Here is a 22031-nt window from a genome sequence, read left to right as displayed (position 1 = left end):
GTTCGACCACAGAAGAAGGTTACCTTGACCGGTGGACACCATTGCAGCGAGTGCGGTAAAACGTTCATTCAACGTAGCACCCTTAACATCCACACGAGAACCCACACTGGGGAGAAGCCGTATAGATGTACCAAATGTGGGAAGTGTTTTTCTCAAAAGCCCAATCTTAGAAGACACCAGTTAGTGCACACTGGTGACAAACCTTTTGAGTGTGAATTTTGTGATAGAAAGTTCTCACAAAGAAAATATCTGAAGAACCACCTGAAAACCCACACTGGAGAAACATCCACTCTTCAACTCCATGAGAGAAAGCATTCTGGTCAGAGGCTGTATGACTGGCATGAAGGTGGAAAGTCTTCTTTGCACATATCCACCCTGAAAGTTCATGAGAGGGATCACTCCAAGGACAGGAAGCAGCAGAACCAGCAGCAGTGGCCTTCTCAGGTTCTGGAGAACATGTCACCTTCCCCGCCACAGCAACCAGAACCGCCATTCTGCAGCGCAAAGACACCACAACAGTACCAGCAGCAAGGACCTTCCCACATTGTGGTGAAGATCCCACCGTACCCTCAACAACAACCAGAACTGCCATTCTACAGCACTGAGACACCAGAGCAGTGGCCTTCCCAGGTTCTGGAGACCATGCCATCGAACACACCACATCATCCAGAACCGCTGTTCTACAGAGAATTTTTTCAACAGCAATGGATGTTCCAGGCTCTGTAAAACATGCCACCGTACCCCCCACAACAACCAGAACCACCATTCTACAGCAAATGTGTGCAACGGCCGTGGCCTTCCCAGGTTCTGGAGAACCTACCACCATATGCACCACAACTACCAGAACCACTGTTGTAAAGTGCAGAGACTCTGCAGCATCATTTGTTGATTCATTCCTCGATTTCTGGTGTCCAGAACATAACCGGGACCAAAACCGAAGTCTATAAAGACTGTAGCAACGGTAGTTGGTAGGTAGCCTAGTGGTAGTAGCCTAGTGGGTAAGACCCTTGTCTATGAACCAGAAGACCCAGGTTCAAATCCCACTTACTAACATTGAGTCCCTGAGCAATACACTTAATCCTGAGTGTCTCCAGGGGGGAACTGTCCCTGTAACTACTGATTGTGAGTCACTCTGGATAAGGGCGTCTGATAAATGCTGTAATGTAAATGTTTTGCCAGAACAAAAGCGAAGATGTGGGAGGAGTTTGGAGTGGCCATGGAAAAGGACCAAAAAAAAAAATTTCTTAATATGTAGCCCAAAATGAAACACAATACATCTCGATGGACTCCACCGCTCACACTCACTACACTTTGACCCTATCTCTACGTAAGGGGAGAGACCTTATGTTCTGTTGTCAATAAAAAATGTTGGCTCATGTGATTTGAAAGTTTTTTAAGCGTTTATTTTATTACATTTGTTAATAAGTTGAAATTTCAAAGTTAAACGCACCTGGGATATTCAACTCAGTCGACCGGACCCTCCTCTCCAGTACCTTGGAGTAGACCTTTCCAGGGAGGCCAGGGAGGCTGAGGAGTGTGATCCCCCTACACTCTAAAAACTGCTGGGTTAAAAACAACCCAATTTGGGGTTTTTTGGTAACCCAGCGCTGGGTCAAAAAGGGACCAACCCAACACTGGGTTATTTTGACCCAACAAGTTGGGTTACACGTTTAACCCAGCATGCTCGGTTGTGATTTTTAACCCAACTATTAGTTAAAAATGACTATGCTGCTGAGTTGAATGGAACCCAAAATGGGTCAGAAATTTAATATAGAAACTTGTGATTAAAATTACTAAAAGAAAAACAATTATACAGCAATACATATTTCAATAATGGAATTTTATTCATGACAAAACATGAATTTAAGACTTTTTTTTCCATCTCCACCTTAACATTAAGACAATTTTTATGAAAATGTATCAAACTGTAGTCACAGTGTTTCTGGAATAAAGTCAGTAACAATGAATCAGATTGAAGCCAAATTAACTTTAGAACAACACAGTTTGACATGTAAATGTAATGAAAAAAAGTTTTCTTATCATGCATAAACTAAGATATAAGAGTCATCTGTAAGAAACACACAACAAAGCAGGCATTAAGAACATCTATGCAGTAAGGATCAGATTTGGTCAAAATAAACTTGCAACTTTCCTAAAATGTGCCCTCTGTAAAAAAAATAATAATACAATACTAGACATCAAGCACAAGAAGAATCAGATACAAAATGAACAACTGCAAGCCTATTTGCTCTAATCACTGCAAAGTAATTGTACAACAATCAGGCATGAAGAGCTGTGCTATAAGCATACTTGTGTCTTACCCTGCTAGCTCATTCTTCAGCTTCTGAACTTCTACCTTAATTTCACATTGCCTGCTGAATGAAGGTAAACGTGTTTTCAAGCACTTTGGGTGCTGCAGGTGAAGTGCGTAGGTTAAGCCAAACAAGAGGCACATTGCTTGAGGTAGGTTGGTGAGTGCTTCCCTTGCCAGGTTGCCCTCTCGGTTGATGCCCAGTCTTGAGGGGTTGAGTTATGGTAATGCTGGGCTTGCTGAACTGTTGTCCTCATAATAGAGGATTCCCACTGGGATGTCCATGGAGTCTCCATAGACTCTACATAGTGCAAGAAACAAGACAAAAAGAGAATATTCAGGTTAACAGCAATTTGTCTACAATCAACTGTATAGAATTATCTAATATTATAGATTTTGCAATTCAATGTGATTTTATTTTAGGCACTGTAAACAAGCTATTTTGTGTGTTTATATATAGGCGTCTTTCATGTTGTGACAGTAGGTGGTATATTACACAATTTGATATTTGAATGGTACAAATTGAGAAAGGGTTTACTCACTGAACTGCTCTTGAAGAACATAGATGCATCATCTCCAAGAATTATTGGAAGTCCTCTCAGGACAAGGCATCTAATGGCTGTTGGCTCTGTGCTCTGCAAAGTGGTATAAAACACACTTGAATGTAGAACAAAGGAAATAAATCTTATATCAGTTTATTTGTCTATATAGGGAAATACCACAAGAGAACAGTTTATGTATTGAACTAACCATCAATACCATTATGAGAAGAAAAGAGAAATATCAACCCACCGTTGTGTTGTAGCAGGTCAGCTAATTGCTTTTCTATCCGACCTGTCTTCCTCTTGAAATTTCCATCAAAATTGGACACAACCCATCAAGAACACCAAAGAACTCTTCTTTAAAATTTCTACCAACAATCCTGTTAAATTCCAGGTAAACCTGAAAAATATTAAATATGCTCAGTTTTGATATTCAGGCAGAGATATTTATAACACAAATAAACCTCTCTGAACATCATGTATGTAAAACAAATAAGAAAAAAAATACATTAAAGGACACATCCACAAACCTGGTTTTCAGTGAAAAGCACTGGCCAGCATTGGATCATCTGGCTGATGTCAGGCTCATCCTTTACAACCTCCTCTCGTCTAAGAACAAACATGATTCCTGATGCAAGCAAGGAAAGGGCTTAGTTCCTTCTTGCATAAGTTCATGTTTTAGCCTGTAATGTTTAAAAAACTGTGCTCTTCTCGCAGATAGTACTTGCATTTCCAAAGCATATTAAAGTGGCTTTAAACAAAACTAGTAGTGCAAAAAAAAACTGTCATATGTTGAAAGTGGGTGTTTACTTTTTCAAACCTACATTGAAATAATTTGAATTCTTCAAAACTGTATGTAGAGAAGTAGAGAGCTACTCTAAAAACACAATGCTGCAAGTATCAAATGCTCACTGTTCCCTTAAGATGACCTCATAATTAAATGCATGTTTCAAACTACAAATGTTCCAGCAGTTTCTAATTTGAATAGAGAAAACAACTCACCTTGTTCATCCACAAAATGGTTCTCGTTGCAGCAAGCAAAACTCCTTTAAAAAAAAGTCCAAACTTGAAAGAAACAGACAAATGTAGACAGAAAGGTATACTTCTAAAATACAACATTAAACCCCAAAACCCCCTTTCACACTGTATATGCAAAATAAAGCTTACCGATCTCCGTGTGAGTGAGTACACACAAATTGGTGGCTCCAATGCAGTCGCAAGATATTAAGCATTGTTAGCATAGCAAGTGTTGGTTAGCAAGATATTAAGCATTGTTAGCATAGCAAGTGTTAGTTAGCAAGATATTAAGCATTGTTAGCATAGCAAGTGTTAGTTAGCAAGATATTAAGCATTGTTAGCATAGCAAGTGTTAGTTAGCAAGATATTAAGCATTGTTAGCATAGCAAGTGTTAGTTAGAAAGATATTAAGCATTGTTAGCATAGCAAGTGTTGGTTAGCAAGATATTAAGCACAGATCGAGACCGATTTTCAACCCAAATTGGGTTAAATCAACCCAACAGCAGCCTCAACCCAGCATTTGGGTTGAAAAAAACATGGTGCACCCAGTGAAATTTGTCTCTGCATTTAACCATGTGAGCAGTAGGCAGCCATGACAGGCGCCCAGGGAGCAGTGTGTGGGGACGGTGTTTTGCTCAGTGGCACCTTGGTGGATCGAAATTCGAATTGTCTGATTATGGAGCCGCTTCCTTAACCGCTGCGCCAGCACTTTACCCTTGCTGGGGTGATGGAGGGAGCATGGGAGTTTGCCCAACCAATCCACATGTGTTTTGTGGATTTGGAGAAGTCTTATGACTGTGTCCCCAGTGGCACCCTATGGGGGCGCTCCAGGAGTATGGGGTTGTCCCTGTACCAGAGGAGCGTGAACTTGGTCCGAATAGCCGGCAGTAAGTCGGACTTGTTCCCAGTGAGGGTTGGACTCTGCAAGGGTTCTGTTCATAACCTATATGGAATAGAATTTCTGGTGGCAGGAGAAACTTGTCTCTGTTTTTGTGGATGATGTGGTCCTCCTAGTTTCATCATGCTCTGACCTACAGCTCTTGATGGGTAGGTTCCCTACCCAGGGGTGAAGCGGCTGGGATCAGGATCAGCACTTCCAAATCTGAGACCATGGTTCTCGACCGGAAAAGGGTGGCTTGCCAACTCCAGGTCGGAAGAGAGGTCCTGCCTCAAGTTGGAACAACAAAGAGTCCAAGTACCCAGCCCGGAGGGTTATTGGGGTCCCACCCTGGAGCCAGAACTGGGGTTGGGCCCCGTGAGCGTGCGCCTGGTGGCCAGGCTTTCGTCCATGGGGCCTGGCTGGTCCCAGCTCGAACCGGATACATGGGCTCATCCAACTGTGGACCTATCACCCACAGGAGGAACATGAAGTGTCCTGTGCAATGTGGAGTCTAAGTATCTCTCGGTCTTGTTGGCAACAGGAGATCGACAGGCGGATTGGGGCAGCGTCTGCAGTGATGCGGAAGCTGAACCAATCTGTCATGAAGAGGAAGCTGAGCCAGAAAGCAAGGCTCTCGATCTACATCCCAATCCTCACCTATGGTCATGAGCTTTGGGTAATGACCAAAAGAACAAGATTGCGAATACAATCGGCCGAAATTCTTTCGTAGGGTGGCCGGGCGCAGCCTTAGAGATAGGGTGAGGAGCTTGGACATTCGGGAGGGGCCGCTGCCCCTCCACATCGAGAGGAGCGAGTGGAGATGGTTCGGGCATCTGGTCAGGATGCCTCCTGGACGCCTCCCTGGGGAGGTGTTTCGGGCATGTCCGGCCGGCAGGAGGCCCCCGGGTCGACCCAGGACACGCTGGAGAAATTATATCTCCAGTCTGCTGGAGGATCTGGTGGAGGTGGCTGGGGAGAGGGCTGTCTGGGATTCCCTAGCATTCCCTTGGGATGCTGCCCCCACAACCCGGACAAGCGGAGGAAGACGACGACAAACCAGATTGCCTGGAATGAATGTGACAGGTGGTTTCATCTGTCTTGTGCTGGTAACCCATCAACAGACATTTTTTTTTGTCATGTTAACAAAAAGGCCTGAACAATTCAGTTAATTCCAGTTAAACAGACCTGAATGTTGCTTTGTGTGGTTATTTATTATTTTCTTCTAAAGGCCTGTATTTGTGTGTGTTATGCATATTAAAAGGACAACAAATTTTTTATTCAACGTCGCTGGATTAGTCTTTTTGCTTTGTAAAGAAAAAATGGTCGAAAATGTGTTTTCAGTTCAAAATTAAAATATGTTCAAGAATAATTTATTGTTCACATTAAAACAGTAACATTGCGTTTGAAAATCTGGTAATTCGGAATGGCTGTCTGTACACGGGTCAAATAAAGTAAACGCTCATTACGCTGCCCAGTTCACCAAACTACTGCTACACAAGGGTATGAACACACCTTAGAAAAACAGTTAAAGGGTATTTTACTATAACTATTTAAGCGTACTTTAAATGGCCCCAATATGTTGCATTATTGGATTAAATGTGCAATATATATATATATATATATATATATACATACACACACACACACACACCTATATATATATATAGGTATTACAGCTGTACTTTGTGTGCTTGTGGGACCGAAAAGATGGAGAACAAATGTACAATTTTGATAATGATATTATGCCTCATAAGATAAGAAGAACTTTATTTATCCTGAGGGAAATTCTTTTGTCAACAACATGCTCAAGGAGAAGGAGAAAAGGAGAAACGAGTTATACAATCTGATAGCTCCAGGTAGGAAGGATTTCCTGTGGCGGCCGATTCTGCGTTTAGCGGCTATGAGTCTTTTGCTTCTTGTGCTCCGATGGGCCATTATGGAGGCATGCATGGGGTGAGAGGGATTGTCCATCATACCGAGCAGCTTTTTCAGCATTCTCCTCTCATAAACCTCCGTCAGGGTCTCCAGTCTGACACCCAGGACAGAACCAGCCCTTTTAATCAGCGTGTTCAGCCTGTTTGCATCAGCTGTCTTCACCCCACTGCCCCAGCATACAGCTGCAAAGAGCACAGCACTCTCTACCACAGAGTGATAGAACATGGTCAGCATTTTCCTGCTGACATTGAAAGACGTGAGCCTCCTCAGTAGGAAAAGCCAACTCTGCTTTTTCTTGAAGACCGCATTGGTGTTTTTGGACCAGTTTGCAGTCAATGTGTACCCCCAGGTACCGGTAGTCTTCGACTACCTCCACGTCAGATCCTCTGATTCGAGAATCTGGGTCTTATTTCATCATTTTGGTCACAGCCTTGTCGGGAAGCCGGAAATCTGCCGTGTAATACTATTACAAAAGATATTCAAAAACTATTGTGCTGCTTTTAGTATACTGAATTTGAGTATGCATTTAAGTTTTGCCAATAGTAAAATATTTTAAGAAAAAAACGTTGAACGCTATATGGAAGTGTACTTGGAGTATCATGCTATTAAATTATTGCTTTGCAATGTGTTAATGCTCTTAAAATGACTCAATAATATTCTAAGGGGACTACTTATTAATGACAGACCCACACCACATCATGTTGCTGATTTTAGTTCACTCACCAGAAGAGATGGAGATGTTCTTCTCGTCACTTCCTGTTGGTTCCAGAGTTTTATCGTGTTCCAGTCGTGTAAGAACAACTGATAACATCTTCAGTGGAATGTGTGTGTTGTTCTGGACCACAGTCCTGGTCTCAGTGGACGACAGAGACAGACTGGGATCCATCCTGGGAACCTGGGACAAAGTAAATTTACGGCGTTTACCAGATCCCGACTTACAATCGGTGGAGAGCCTCAGAGTTAGGTGTCTTGCTGAAGGACACAACGGTACTAAGTGGGGTCTTCTGTACTAACTGGGTCTTCTGATTCCCTACGCTGCTACCACTCTACGGTTCCCTGTGGAACCACGTATTCACCAAAAGCAACAATCAGGGTGCCTGGAGGTTTGAGACATGTATATCAATGCTATTTGAGACATGTATATCAATGCTGAAAGACACCAGATAAAAACTAAAGACGCATTTCAGAGTGAATAAAAGTGAAGATCAGCCAAGTCGTGCTTCTTCTATACAAACTACATATTTACACTGAGATTCTCTCGTTAAACTGTTACCCTGAGCTGATATGTAGAAGCTGTGTCTGTCCTATGAGATGGGGGTGGGAAGACAGATGCTCTGGTCTGTAGCCTGAGTAACATTATTTATCGAACACAAAATTTCGCAACAAATTAGATGATAAAATAAAGTTTTACTTAATAAATGTTATGCATTGATTCTTTGTTTTTACAGCCTTATGTGGTGCAAATGTCTGGTATCTTTGCTTGCGCCATCCAAATGTGGCTACGCATAGTGTATAAATGTATGCAAGAACTGTGATGTGCCACTCGATTTACTGAACTGATTCAGTTTAAAATAACTTATTAAACATTACAATAAAATATCACGTTAGCTAATAGAATATAAGAGGAGCTGAGTTGTCCAGACATTCCTGAACATATGGAGCTAATATTTGAATGTGAATTGTGTAAATTTGAATTATTAAAATTGAATTTGAAATTATTTTACTTGAATATTAGAGCTAATATTATGACAAAACTATTTGAATGTGAATTGTGTAAATCTGAATGATCAAAATTCAATTCTCTAAATTCAATTTTCTAAAATTCAATTTTCTAAATTCAATTTTCTAAATTCAGTTTTCTAAAATTCAAACCCAGAAATTCAGATCGTACAGAAAGTAGGTCAGAGGTCATCCACAGGGAGGCGTAGAAGCATTTTGGCCAATTACAGAGCTGCTCAGGAGGTGACCATTCTTCTGCGTGATCATGAATCGCCCAGAGTTTAGTGATTTTTAAGCATTTATGGTTTATATTTATATATTGTGATAGCGTTCCCAGCATGTGAAACATTATCTGAGCGGTCTCTGGTGTTTGTATATTTGATAAAAGGGATTAGCATACCACCGTGTCTATATAGAACGCGAACACGCCGCAACAACTTTAATGACAAAGCGGCCGTTGTAAAGAGCTTAGAAATAGAACAGGGAATCCGTTTGCTGTTGGGAATTTCGCCTTCAGTGTAGACATTATCCCTGATTTTAATCATCAGGTTCTACTGTCTTCTGTCATGACGCGTCACACCGCTCGTGTCCTGTCTAGACAAGGTGTAAACGTAATAACTCCAGGTACGGATTAACTAAAACAGAATAGAATAGAATAGAAAGAATAGAAAGCCTTTATTGCCATTATACACAGTACAATGAGCGCAATGTATAAGTGATGTACTAAAAACTATAACTACAGTACACATACAGACAAATAAACCAGATTAAACATACTTTGGTCCAAAGTGGCGAGCAGCATACAGTATGGTAGAGGTAGTATAGATAGCACAAGGGTATAATATAAATGCAATATTATACAAATATGACAGTTTTCAGTATGGAAACAGCTTTGGGGAAAAAACTGTCCCTGAGTCTATTTGTTCTGTCAGGGTGGTAGTAGCCTAGTGGGTAACACACTCGCCTATGAACCAGAAGACCCAGGTTCGAATCCCACTTACTGCCATTGTGTCCCTGAGCAAGACACTTAACCCTAAGTTGCTCCAGGGGGGGGACTGTCCCTGTAACTACTGATTGTAAGTCGCTCTGGATAAGGGCGTCTGATAAATGCTGTAAATGTAAATGTAAATGTAGGTATAGACCTATAGATTTTAATCTGCCTTCACTGGCTGGTGCTGCGCAACAGACGCGTTTTACAGTGTTACACATTATAAACAATCACACACAATTCTTTTTTTATGAATGCAATGATCAATCAGGCATTTAGATGAGTCATGACTGAAACTTTTGCTGTTGCATGCTCGCTGCTCTCTAGCGAGTTGTCTCATCATAAACAACAAATGACAGATGTGTGCATACAGTGCAAGTGCACAGTAAATTGCACAGTGTAAACCACTTCAGTGATTATAATAGGAGTTTTTGAGAGTGGTTGAACTCAATGATAATGTTCTTTGATAATTATTTGCTCTCTTTCTGTACAATTAAATGGTTATAATTAGTAACTTACAAAAACATTTGTAAATGAAATCTAAGCAAACAGCACAAAGAAAGTATTATGTAGAGGACATGTCACCTTGTGCTTTATTCTCCAAATGCTTGTTTGAACGAACCGATTGCTTAGGACTTTTCTCGTAATGCCTTATGTTGTAGAATAGAGCGACTTTGGAGAGATGTGTGGACTGCAGTGACCAGCGTCTACTATGATGTACTACACTATCTTGAGGAAGCCAGCTACCTTCATACTGCAGACCAAACACATCTCTTCTGTTGCCACTACACATTTCTACCACGGATACAAGATGATCTGAGCACTTTCCGAGATGGTTGGGATAATCACCCTTCGAGAACAGAACACAACATGTCTCCAAACCAGCTCTGGGAATTGGGTCAAATTCATTATCCAGTTGATGATCCCCAAGATGAAGAGGTATTTTGTTAATGCTAATTTAAAGCCATGTTTACATTATAACAGGGGTTGTGAAAATTAAATGTTCCTTAACTGGTGTTTAAACACTTAGTATTTGGAACTATTACAGCTGAGATTATACACGATTTATACAGAAACATGTTGTTCTTTGTTTACACAGGAACTGAACATTGCTGTTCATTGATTGCCTCCTGGTGAAAGTGTTGGTGTTAATGTTCCTATTGTGGAATGTCCACTTATAGCAGAGCAGCTTGCAGCACTAAAGGACACAGTGGATCCAAGATGACCATCACAATCCCATGGGATAGACATTTACATGGCTGCAGTGCAGTTTTGCCAGTCACTTGAGTAATGACACATTGAGTAGACACATGGAGTTCTGGAACTGAATTTAAATTTATTTGATAGAAAAACTGTAACATTATTGCATGGAAGTTTCCAAAGTCTCAAAAATAAAACTGCAATACTACATGAACGTGTGCATAGATGAACTGCATCAAAATTATTGAACAACAAGTCCAAACAATGCAGGACAAACTGTGGGACTGTAACTTCATTTGTAGACATGGTGTCTGTATTAGATTTCACATAACTCCTGAATATAACCGCAATTTACAGCAAGTTCTCTGTCTTGATCTTCCTTGTCCATCCTCAAATCCATGGTCATCAAGAGGGGCTTTCTCATCTCATGTTGGAGAATTATTTCCTTTGTGTATAAGGATGCTGCTTTATTTTTTATCTGGTTCAGTTTTCCAATCTGCAAAGAAAAAAAAAAAAAAAAAAAAAAGAAGCAACATGTTAACAGTTCAGCTGAAGCTAATTGTGTATTCTATTTCAGTTTTACATCTCAGAAATGTATTATGCTTATCAGTTCCAAAAAAAAATGCATCATCTGCATTTAAATGATCACCGGTATGTGTCACAGACACAGAAACTCCAGATGTGGATGGTTCTTCCATAGACACATTAAACTCCAGAGGTTGCATGCTTACACTGCAATATACAAACGGAACAAAATTCCTTTTTGGATAGATAACTTCAAGAGTTCTAAATGAATTGAACATTCATAATTTGAACATAAAACACAATATTCACAATTGTATAGTGAAGAAGTGAAGAAGACCTGTGGCAATCTTAACAGCACAAAGAAAGTACAAAAAACAACGATAAAAAAATGTAATAAGATTTACTGAAAATATGTTGTGCGATTTTCCTTACCTGTCACCTGTGCAAAAACTTGCATGAATCTCTATCACATCAAAAGGCATTTTCTTTTGACAAATGGGGCAAGTTTCCTAGAGGGAACAATATAAAAACAATATAATGTAAATTATTTTCTTTCATGTTGTTTCAAGCATTTATTCGTTTTTTAATGTGGTTTTAAAATTATACATATGCAAAGAATGAGTGGAGTTACGTAAAGAACTCCTTTGAAACCCTGGGTTGCTGCTTTCAAATGTTTGGCACTGTACCCACTCCTTACTATCTATCCTTTCCACAATAATAAATAAAAATACACAAAAAACCTGCCATTATCGTGACTGGGACCAGCAAAGACAACAAGTGCCTGGCTGATCTGACAACTTCGCTGTCCTGTAAAAACAGTTTAAGCAAAATATATATTTTTTTATATTTATTTTTATATATAGCTACAAACTAATGACGTGTATCTAAAAACAATATCGTTAGTAGGACATAAATTGAATTGGTTACTGAATCATTAAATAAGTTACCCGTTCATAAAGACAGTCACTTGCCTCGTTGCAGTAGTGTTGATATTCTGGAAACGTCTAAAATGTTGTTCACCTAAATAATATAGTCCGATCATGAGGAATATTGGCCAATTCCTTGGCTCGATCGGTGCATCTCTACTAATAACATTTATATATTTGTTTTATTTGTATGATATAAGCGAAAATGAACGATATAGCTACTTTAATCGTGCCTGCAAGCTACACATATATCTAAATGATTATTCACAATGTTAAAGTCTTCAACTCAAAACACAGCTTACCATCATCATCGAGTGACCTTATATCCAAGTTGGATCTGATGTGGATTCCAATCAAGGAAATAAATGAAGCTCTAACGGAGTTATTGTATTAACACGCGCCACGACAGAAGACAGTAGAACCTGATGATTAAAATCAGGGATAATGTCTACACTGAAGGCGAAATTCCCAACAGCGAACGGATTCCCTGTTCTATTTCTAAGCTCTTTACAACGGCCGCTTTGTCATTAAAGTTGTTGCGGCGTGTTCGCGTTCTATATAGACACGGTGGTATGCTAATCCCTTTTATCAAATATACAAACACCAGAGACCGCTCAGATAATGTTTCACATGCTGGGAACGCTAACACAATATATAAATATAAACCATAAATGCTTAAAAAACACTAAACTCTGGGCGATTCATGATCACGCAGAAGAATGGTCACCTCCTGAGCAGCTCTGTAATTGCCCAAAATGCTTCTACGCCTCCCTGTGGATGACCTCTGACCTACTTTCTGTACGATCTGAATTTCTGGGTTTGAATTTTAGAAAACTGAATTTAGAAAATTGAATTTAGAAAATTGAATTTAGAGAATTGAATTTTGATCATTCAGATTTACACAATTCACATTCAAATAGTTTTGTCATAATATTAGCTCTAATATTCAAGTAAAATAATTTCAAATTCAATTTTAATAATTCAAATTTACACAATTCACATTCAAATAGTTTTGTCATAATATTAGTGTTACATATGCACATGGGCAGTGTGCGTTTTGTGTGTTCCAGGTTGTGGGTGTTGCTGTAAGGGATTCTGGGTATACGGAAATAAAAGAGAAAAGAAGCAGACGGCGTGTCGAGAGTCCGCGTTGTTATTCGAAAATAGCAAACACAACAATTAGCTCTAATATTCAAGTAAAATAATTTCAATTTCAGTTTTGATGATTCAAATTTACACAATTCACATTCAAATAGTTTTGTCATAATATTAGGGCAGAACGCTGTTATTTTCACCGTCACACGAACAGCAAGAGTCAAAGATGAAGCCGGTCCGCTTTACACTGGATCCATATCAGGAGGTGGTTTAGTTTTGCCTATAGACTTTTCTGTTTTGATTAAGAAATTGCATTCAAACTTCCTGTAGATGGAAGCAAAGTACAATAATATGTTGGTGTCATAGTCCCATCTTCACAGTTTGCAGTTGAAGAAACGATAACTGTTATTTTATGGCAGGGAACTTGGTTGAAGATATGGGACTTATGGAGTTTTAAACTGAATGACGCCTCATCAGGTTCATGTTAGTGCCAGATTGTACCCCAGTCTGGTCACTTACAGCTGACAAATGTCTTTGCCGGGGCCCAGATGTGTCCCTGATGAGGCAACCAGGAGCGGCCCAGTCAAACGCCATCATATGGTAGGTGGTCCTGATGTGGGTCTGAGAGCTGTGATTACAATGAAACCTGTAATCATTTCTGAGGACGGTCGAACCCACATCTGCCGATGCACTGGATGTTCGACTAGTGTGGAGTTGGCCAGTTTTATTGCTTCTTTAATTAGTGCAACTAATTTCAGATGCAATAAAATAAAAAGGTTTTTATAATAATGAATTAAGTTTTAATTCATGAACGAACTGATTGCTGTTCCTCCTATTCCATCACTAACATTTTCAGCCACCGGAGTCACTTATTTATACCTTTAAAATGGGAAAAAACACTCTGGTCCCCTTGTTGGTATGGACTATACTACTGCGGTGCTATAAAATTACATCAATGCAAAATCTCACTCTGTTAGTCGAAAGAGGCTCTACGTTGCAATCTGCAGCAAAGCATGTATGAGCATCCATTACACATTTACAGGATCAAAAACAGATCAATAGGTCGTCTGTACATCTTCAAGGAAAACCCATACGAGAGATATCTTTCTCTCAGCAGAAACCCCACCCAACGTCGTCAAGCTTCAGCTCAGATTGAAACATTTAAACGTTTTTATTACCGCGATCTAAGGGTACAAAATCTCGATATTTTTAAAATTGTTGGATTGTTGGACTGCTCATTAAGCAGGAGAAGAAGAGCCTAGAGTGCCGGACATGGAGCTTGGAGACCTTCTCTATTAAGGGAGAAGCATCAAACGTGAACCTATGGCTTCTGAAGCATTGTACAACACATTTAGCAACGGGGAAAAATGAAGGCACATAATTCAGCACAGCGGTAGGGTTGTTCTGAAAACCTCATCAGACTTTAAGTAACCTGCTTATTACGCATATAGTCATCAGCAAACCGAACAAGCTGTAATAAAGCATCCAGGATGAGGACGTCCATCTCCAGAACAAGATCCTTTTCCTCGTGGTAGTTCTTCACGGGGAAGATGTAGTTCATTGTGACTCCCAGTTTATTACTGCAGTCCTGCATCTGGGTACAGGTGACAAACATTACACTCTGTCTTATTTTACTGTCTAATTTATATATATATTTTTTTAAAATGGACCTCTGTGAAAAGACTCTCGCTCACTTTCTCTTTGATCTTCATGCTGCAGTAGATCTTTCCCAGATCTGATTTTACTACTGGACATGCTTGGTCCACCGTTGTCATCATGACCGCCTGAGGAATACCTGCAGCACAGACAGATTTGACAGGCACTTGAATGTACAGTATTCAGCAAGTAAGTACTTAAACACATCGCTTTAAATATGTCAGCCTGCGAGCTCCAAGACAGAAGAACGTTTGTAATGAGCCTCACCCATGTCACTGGCTTTTTCTCGGATTCTTCTCATTTTTCTGAAGACATTATCAGTCATGAGAGAGATCCTATCCGCCGGCAACACACACACCAGACAGTGAACTTTGTCACCCGGCTTTGGATCTCTGTTGAAAGCTTCTCGTTGTAATGGCACTGACGGTTGAAACTGGAGAAGAAAACAAGTGCCTGGTCCATCATCTGGTTTACTGTCACACGAGGTAAATTAACGCTGCAGAGGGTTGACATGTGACCACTAATCCATTCACATTTACAGCATTTATCAGACGTCCTTATCCACAGCGACTTACAATCAGTAGTTACAGGGACAGTCCCCCCCCCGGAGACACTCAGGGTTAAGTGTCTTGCTCAGGGACACGATGGTAGTAAGTGGGGTTTATGGTTCATTGGAGAGTGTGTTACCCACTAGGCTACTAACCACCACAATCCGAGTTCAATCACAGTCACTCTGATCTATCCAGCCCTCATATAAACGCTCTGCCATGTCCCATGCGATGCGTGTAGATCCTACCTCGTAATTTTCCTGGACGCGACCGTGTAAAATATTAACAATGTCTTCTGGATGCACCCCTCTATGCCCCTGACTTTCAGGCAAGTCGTCTTCCAGACCCATGACATCGTTGAAGACAACGGACAAATATTCTGGCTTCTCGCTGATCTGAATCCGGTGTGTTTTGAACTGGAAAAAAAATACAATTTAGATATACAACAAATACAATCTTACAAAGTGTATTTTGTTTTATTAAAATTTTTTTAACATTTACTAATGATATAGAAACATGCAGTAAAACATGAAATTATATAAAAATTTGCTGAGTGCCTAGTAAGTTCATCAGTATTCGTGCACAATAAAACAAAACCATTTTAGCTTATTGGATAATTAAATACATTTTGCATTTTGCAAACGTTTTAATTGTAGATGTTAAGCATATGCTGACATAGTGGGCGAGTTTTATGTGATGCATGTTTGATTAATAATTTAAAAAGTGGAAACTGCTTCCTGTTCATACGATACATATGCCTAAACTTTGTTACGTTGTAATTACAATATAAAACTATATTGTCTGTATGTGAAAGTGAAGTTATTGTGATACACAGCAGCACAGCACACAGTGAAATGTGTCCTCTGCATTTAACCCATCACCCTGAGTGAGCAGTGGGCCGCCATGACAGGCGCCCGGGGAGCAGTGTGTGGGGACGGTGCTTTGCTCAGTGGCACCTCGGCAGATCAGGATTCGAACTGGCAACCTTCTGATTAAGGAGCAGCTTCCTTAACCGCTAGGCCCCCACTACCATGGAATGTGGTGGTATAGATGAATGTGTGGACTCCAGGTGAATTGAGGACTCTAAATTGTCCAAAGGTGAGTCCACGCCCAGTGTCCCATGTCCTGAGATGGCGACCCTGATCTGGATTAAGCCATTATGAATACAGAGTGATCAAGATGATGTTCTCACCCTTTTAGTGAAACTCGTACCAGCACCTACTGCGTCAGCCAAGGCCACAGTTGTTGGTCGCCCCGTGAAGATGTTGTTAATGGAGTTGATGAAGCTGGACTTCCCTGATCCAGCAGGTCCATACAGAAGAATCCGGAGTGAATCAACATTTGGTTTGAGCCGACAGAGTTCAGACTGAAATTTTCTTCTGGTTTGATCGCTATGAGGAAACAATTAAGTGAAAAAGTGAAAGTGAAGTGATTGCCATTGTGAAACAGAAGCAGTGTGTGGCCACTACTGCCCCACATTAGATTCATATAGAGTTTCCAGGTGACCTTAATATGAATAAATATTCATTTTCACGTGGATATATAAAAAAGAGGGTTATGGTTGCTCGAAATTGCCACCATATTTAGTACATCTGTTGCTTGACGGTTTGTGAACTTACTCAAACTTTATGTTCCTCCATTCTTTCTCAAACTCTGCAGACAAAAAAAAAAGTTTGGTAAACTCCAGATACGTGATGGTACAGAAAACAGGGCGCAAACGGACACGCGGACAACGTAATCTGAGAATTTGGACACGCCTTCTTCAACGCCTCCACCACGTGCGTGTGAGCACAGCCTCAGGTTGTAACCAGTGTTAATTATGTACTAATGTTAATCACGGTCGATCAAGGCACCGTGCCCACACAGTGGTTATTAGAAGTATATGATGCTCTAGGAATAAACGTACCATGAACCGTGAAAACCGTATGTTTATGATATGTCTGGGGCGGAGGTGGCCTAGCGGGCCCGTTATCAGAAGCCTGTAATCATTACCTTGTACTCTGACCTCAGCGGAGCACCGGACCTCTTCATGGCCCGACGTCACCAGGCAGGTGTACACGCCGTTATCCAACTTCTGAGCATTTCTAATTTTCAGAGTAAAACGTCTCCCTCGCTGTTCCGTGACAAAACCTCGGCCTTCAGACAGCAGCTGATCGCCCTTCGTCCATTTTGCTGTGACGTCCTTTCTGTTCACCTCGCATGTTAGAATCACCTCTTGTCCTCCATAAACGTTTACGTCCATGCAGGGCCTGGTCACCGCAAGCTTTTCTGTTCAATAAATGAAATGTTGTGTTAGTAGCTTCTTGTCACACAGTGAATAGCTCTTATACCAGGTGTGAGGTCTCCATCACCTTGTACAGTGACCTTCGCTGCGCTCTCCAACACTTTGCTGCTGTGTTTGACCTTAATCCTGTAGTAGCCTCCATGGCACTCTTGGACATTGGAGACTCTCAGCTCGAACACTTTCCCTTTCTGGATCATGCTGACCTTGTCACTGTTCTTCAGCTCTTTGTCGCCGTGGTACCACCGTGCTGAGGCTGCACCTCCCACACTCACTTCACATGTGAGGATCACCTCTTCTCCAGTGAACTGGACGGTGTCCTGGAGATGACTGGTCACTTTTAGAGGACATGGTGAATGAAGTGGGATATTCACTGGGCCCGAGCATGTCTTTCTTTGAAATTTCATTTTAGTGTAAACTGATACTGTCATTATTATGGAAAATGACAGAATATGTTCATGCTGGGATGATGTCATTGTGAAGGCAGGTTTTATTTCCACTCACCAGTCAGGGATGATCCCATGGTCGGATGATCCCACTGTCAGCTTCCCCCAACACTGAGTAAATTATACGCGGATATGCGAAGAACACAAAAAGCAACAGTCTTCATAAATCATGTGCAGTTTAGTGTGCAAGCTGATTATGAGGTGGTCGAAACAATGTGGAAATATATCAAAAGTAAACCGATTCTTGAAATCAACACGAATGTCCCAAGTGTATAAATATATAAGTCTCAGTTATCTTATCTTTACCGATTCTGCAGACTACGCATCCTGTAAGTGAAAGCAGTCAACCCGCTCGCGACAGAAAAATGTCATTGCATTCTCAACGCGGCCTCGTTTTTGGAACCTTGAAGAACAAATGTTGATTTAGGTCCTGGTGTCACCTGAGGAGTGGCCGCTTTAAGAGAAATAATCATATTAATGATAACAAGTGTGAATAACAAGTGTGAAGACAGCACAGAACAGTATGGAACAGTATGGAACGGAAATGGTGATTCAAGAGAGAAGCATAAAGTTCAAAACACAGGAAAGTAGACTATAGGTTCCGTTGATCAGCGGTGAAGCCAGGGTGGTTTCCGGATTTTCTACTCATTTGTCACATCAGCACTTTGTTCAACTTTTGCTAAAATAGTCCGAGGTTCACATCCACTCAGCAGCATCATGAATATTAAGGACAATTTTGCATTTCAATGGCATACGTTTTTTTTTCATGCAAAAGTGTGAATTATTAAACAAGTACTGAGTAAAGCGTTTTATCATAAGACAAGAAAAAAATGGATAACTGATGTGTTTTAAAAACGCTTTTAAATCTGCAGCAGCAATCACACATCAACTTAGTTTAACCGATAGAGAGTTGAAACTGTAGACCCCAAAAGGGTCTACAGGGGACATCAAATATCTCAATTTTTGTATTGGTGTGCGAATCTCTTCAGGACTATACATCAATTCAAAATATCCATTTTCATTCAAAACCATGAGAGAGTCAGCTGATAAAAATATCCGCTCAGCTTGTGTTCTTATAGCTTCACTAGCTGTGGAGGGCTCTATTGTCCATAGAGAAAATGACAATGCTGAGTCTTTCTTTTTTGAAAAATCTCGTCCATGTAAGATAAGATAAGATAAGATAAACTTTTATTCGTCACTCAAGTGGGAAATTTGCATTGTCACGGCAGAAAGCGAAAATAAAATAAAAAAAAACAATAGAACAGAATAAAAAACAATACAACAATAAAGTATAAAATATACACTATACAATCTAGAAACACAAAATATGGATGTATTGGAAAATATATATGTATATGTAAACTTAAATAGGTATATGTATTTATCTACACACGTACAATGGGTTTATGTATGATTACATGTACAGAGTGGATACATGAATATGTGTGTGTGTGTGTGTGTGTATTTTTTTTTTTTATTTTCTATCATGAATGGATTTTAATGACTACATATTAATTCTGAGATCAGAATTCCCCCTTAAAGACTACTGTAACAAAATAAATATTGTACTGTAGCAATAGTTTCTTACCGGATGAGCAGAGGGGTGTCTCGTGGTCTTTTTGGCAAGCTGAGAGATGGGTGCAGATCTTTGTACTTCTCTGAAAGTGAAAGTGCCAAGCGTGGCACCTTGTTGGTGTTCGGAATGCTGGGCAAGATGCGTGTTTCCTCTACCTGAAGCATTTCCAGGAAAAGGTGCTCTGCCAGAAATGAAGGTAAACAGCAAATGTACAAGCACAAAATATCCATAATTGCAATTTAGGTTTAAATTACTGTTACGTCCTCTGACGTATTTGTTTTATGTTTATTGTATTGTAAACATGAATCGTCATGCTACAGTATGTTGTGTTTCTCTCATCTTTTTCCCTTTTTTCTTCCTCTCGTCTACCACACTGCCGGCTTGGTGGAGCTCAGCTGTGCCTAACTGCACCAATCACCGCTGGATCCACATTGGCTAATGAGGGGAGCTCTGTGGAGTTAAAGGCTGCAGACACCTGAAGGACGAGGGAGGGTGTTTTGTGAACAGGCAGAGCAGCGCAGAGCAGAGCAGAGCAGAGCAGAGCAGCGCAGCGCAGCGCAGCTTAGGAGAAGGTGCCCTCCTGCTTTCTGACCCGCTCACAAGAGAAGATAGAGAAGATTATGGACACGTAATCTAGACCATGACACTGAATACATCCTGGACTTCTCCAACCCTACAACCGTAGGACTTATCATTATATCATATCCAACCCTGCACTGACACCATTTGCAGGCTCACTCTACCCTGGAAGGGGGTCCCTCTCTGTATCACTCCTTCCCAACGTTTCTTCCGACCTTTTTTTCTCTCTCCTAGAGTTTTTTTGTGTGGAGTTTTTCCTTGTGTGCAGAAGGGTCAAGTGTGGGGGTGTCATTGAGACATACTGTATGTGATTTTGGGCTATATAAGAAATAAATGTTTTCTCCTGCCTTAGACTTTAGCTTGTGTGTTATTGCTTGTGCTATGTGTTAGCTTGTTATTTGTGCTAAGGTGCTAGCCTTAACTTCAACTTCACCCGTTGTCATCTTGTTAGTCATTACTACAGCCCATCCCTACTCTTTTCCACCCCTAGACATGAGGAGAACGTAACATTACAATTAATTAAAGCCATAAAATCTTTCTTCTGTTATGGTGTTTTCGTCAATTAAATTTATCACTGTCACAAAGGACAGTTTATTGGAACACACAAAATACTGAAGGGAAAAAAGAACCAACATGCCTCGCGCTGAAAACAGGGAGGGGCCCTTCTCTGTCCCGGAGTAAAATAAAGTCAGCAGGCACCGCCCTCCACAGGTCCACCTCAGCGACTCTGGGCCTGCCAGCTCTGAAGAGTCCATGTGACTATATCACGATCCTGTGCGATAATACACAAACACACTGTCACGCATAACACAAGCCAGTACGGGGAGAAGGACACTCGGGGTCAACGTGTCGAAGATCAGCTCTCCAGACTCCAGGTCGTGCGGTTAGCAGAGGAGACGCATTTTACACCACTGCCGATCCCTAGCCGCGCCGAGGGGACCTGTGGAGGGACGGTGAGGCGATAACCACCACCCGGAAGTGCGAGAGACAAAAACAGCAACATTTATTTCTTATTTAGCCCATAATCACATACAGTATGTCTCAATGGGCCCTTGACAGGCCCTTCCAAAGTGTAGTATAAAGCATCCGTCAATGTTTGGAGGTACTGGACAGTGCAGAGTAGGTTTTAGTCCATTGTCATGGTGTACATTACGTGTCCATTATGATGCTACTGGTCCATTTGAAGATCCCTGAAGCTTTAGCTGTTACGTTGGTGGTGGCTGTGGTGACCCTCTGGTATGTTTCATGCTGAGTCGTCTCATCAGCAGTTCATTGCCAGGGACTAACATTGATCTGGTGGTCTCTTCAACTGGAGTCTGCCAGTAGTCTGTGCACTTGGTTCAGTGTCTCGGAGAGGAAACAAACAGAAGCAGCGGCAGACGTGGCATCGTATGACTGGTACTGAAATATGTGGTAATAGTGGTATATTGGTGCTACAGTGGTCCGATTGCATGAACAAGAGCTTCTGTCTTATTAGGGTTTAACAGAAGAAAGTTGGTGAGCATCCACTGCTCACCTTCAAATGTCCTTCAGACAATTCACTATTCTGCTCTGCTGCATCTCATCTGGCATTGCTGATAAATACATCAGTGTGTCATCAGCATAGCAGTGAAAGTTAATACCATGTTTGCAAATGACGTGACCTAAAGGTAACATATATAAGGAAAATAGCAATGGACCTAAGACTGACCCTTGTGGAACACCAAACTCCACTTTACTCTGTGGACAGGATTGGGTTTACCAGGGTGCTTGCAGCTACAAACGACATGACACACAGACACAGACACTGACCCTAATACTGAAAGAT

At 40.9% G+C, this 22031-nt stretch overlaps 2 protein-coding genes and 1 long non-coding RNA gene across 5 annotated transcripts in view; all 3 read right to left on the bottom strand.

Annotated features, from left to right (window-relative positions):
* The window catches only part of LOC114793502 (zinc finger protein OZF-like), a 28471-nt gene extending 20959 nt beyond the window's left edge, over positions 1–7512 (bottom strand). Inside the window, exon 1 of the mRNA XM_028985374.1 lies at positions 7409–7512. Coding sequence (XP_028841207.1) covers positions 7409–7496 — 88 coding nt within the window. The 5' untranslated portion in view covers positions 7497–7512. The remainder of the gene's footprint in view (positions 1–7408) is intronic.
* Positions 7513–10711: 3199 nt separating this feature from the next.
* On the bottom strand, positions 10712–12785 carry LOC114794189 (uncharacterized). 2 transcript variants are annotated; one of them, XR_003750315.1, is made up of 4 exons: positions 12346–12785; positions 11550–11626; positions 11242–11324; positions 10712–11088 (listed from the first exon to the last, which is right to left on the bottom strand). It is a non-coding gene; the product is annotated as an uncharacterized LOC114794189 (long non-coding RNA). The 2 variants fall into 2 exon arrangements; XR_003750316.1 differs by lacking the exon at positions 12346–12785 and adding an exon at positions 11749–11759.
* Positions 12786–14290: 1505 nt separating this feature from the next.
* LOC114793595 (interferon-induced protein 44-like) lies at positions 14291–19722 on the bottom strand. Of its 2 annotated transcripts, XM_028985584.1 has the most exons (10): positions 19658–19722; positions 18128–18180; positions 17694–17960; positions 17335–17610; positions 16962–16995; positions 16535–16733; positions 15591–15758; positions 15062–15227; positions 14833–14933; positions 14291–14732 (listed from the first exon to the last, which is right to left on the bottom strand). In XM_028985584.1, the coding sequence occupies exons 2-10, from the start codon at positions 18144–18146 to the stop codon at positions 14562–14564; spliced, it is 1401 nt and encodes a 466-aa protein (XP_028841417.1). In that variant the 5' UTR covers positions 18147–18180; positions 19658–19722; the 3' UTR covers positions 14291–14561. The 2 variants fall into 2 exon arrangements, with proteins under 2 accessions (XP_028841417.1, XP_028841428.1); XM_028985595.1 differs by lacking the exons at positions 18128–18180; positions 19658–19722 and having other exon boundaries at positions 17335–17605; positions 17694–17829.
* Positions 19723–22031: the final 2309 nt, after the last annotated feature.

Source organism: Denticeps clupeoides, chromosome 1, assembly GCF_900700375.1.
Source record: "Denticeps clupeoides chromosome 1, fDenClu1.1, whole genome shotgun sequence".
NCBI lineage: Eukaryota > Metazoa > Chordata > Actinopteri > Clupeiformes > Denticipitidae > Denticeps > Denticeps clupeoides.
The sequence above is the reverse complement of the archived record's forward strand: the minus strand, read 5'-3'. Positions and strand labels throughout refer to the sequence as shown.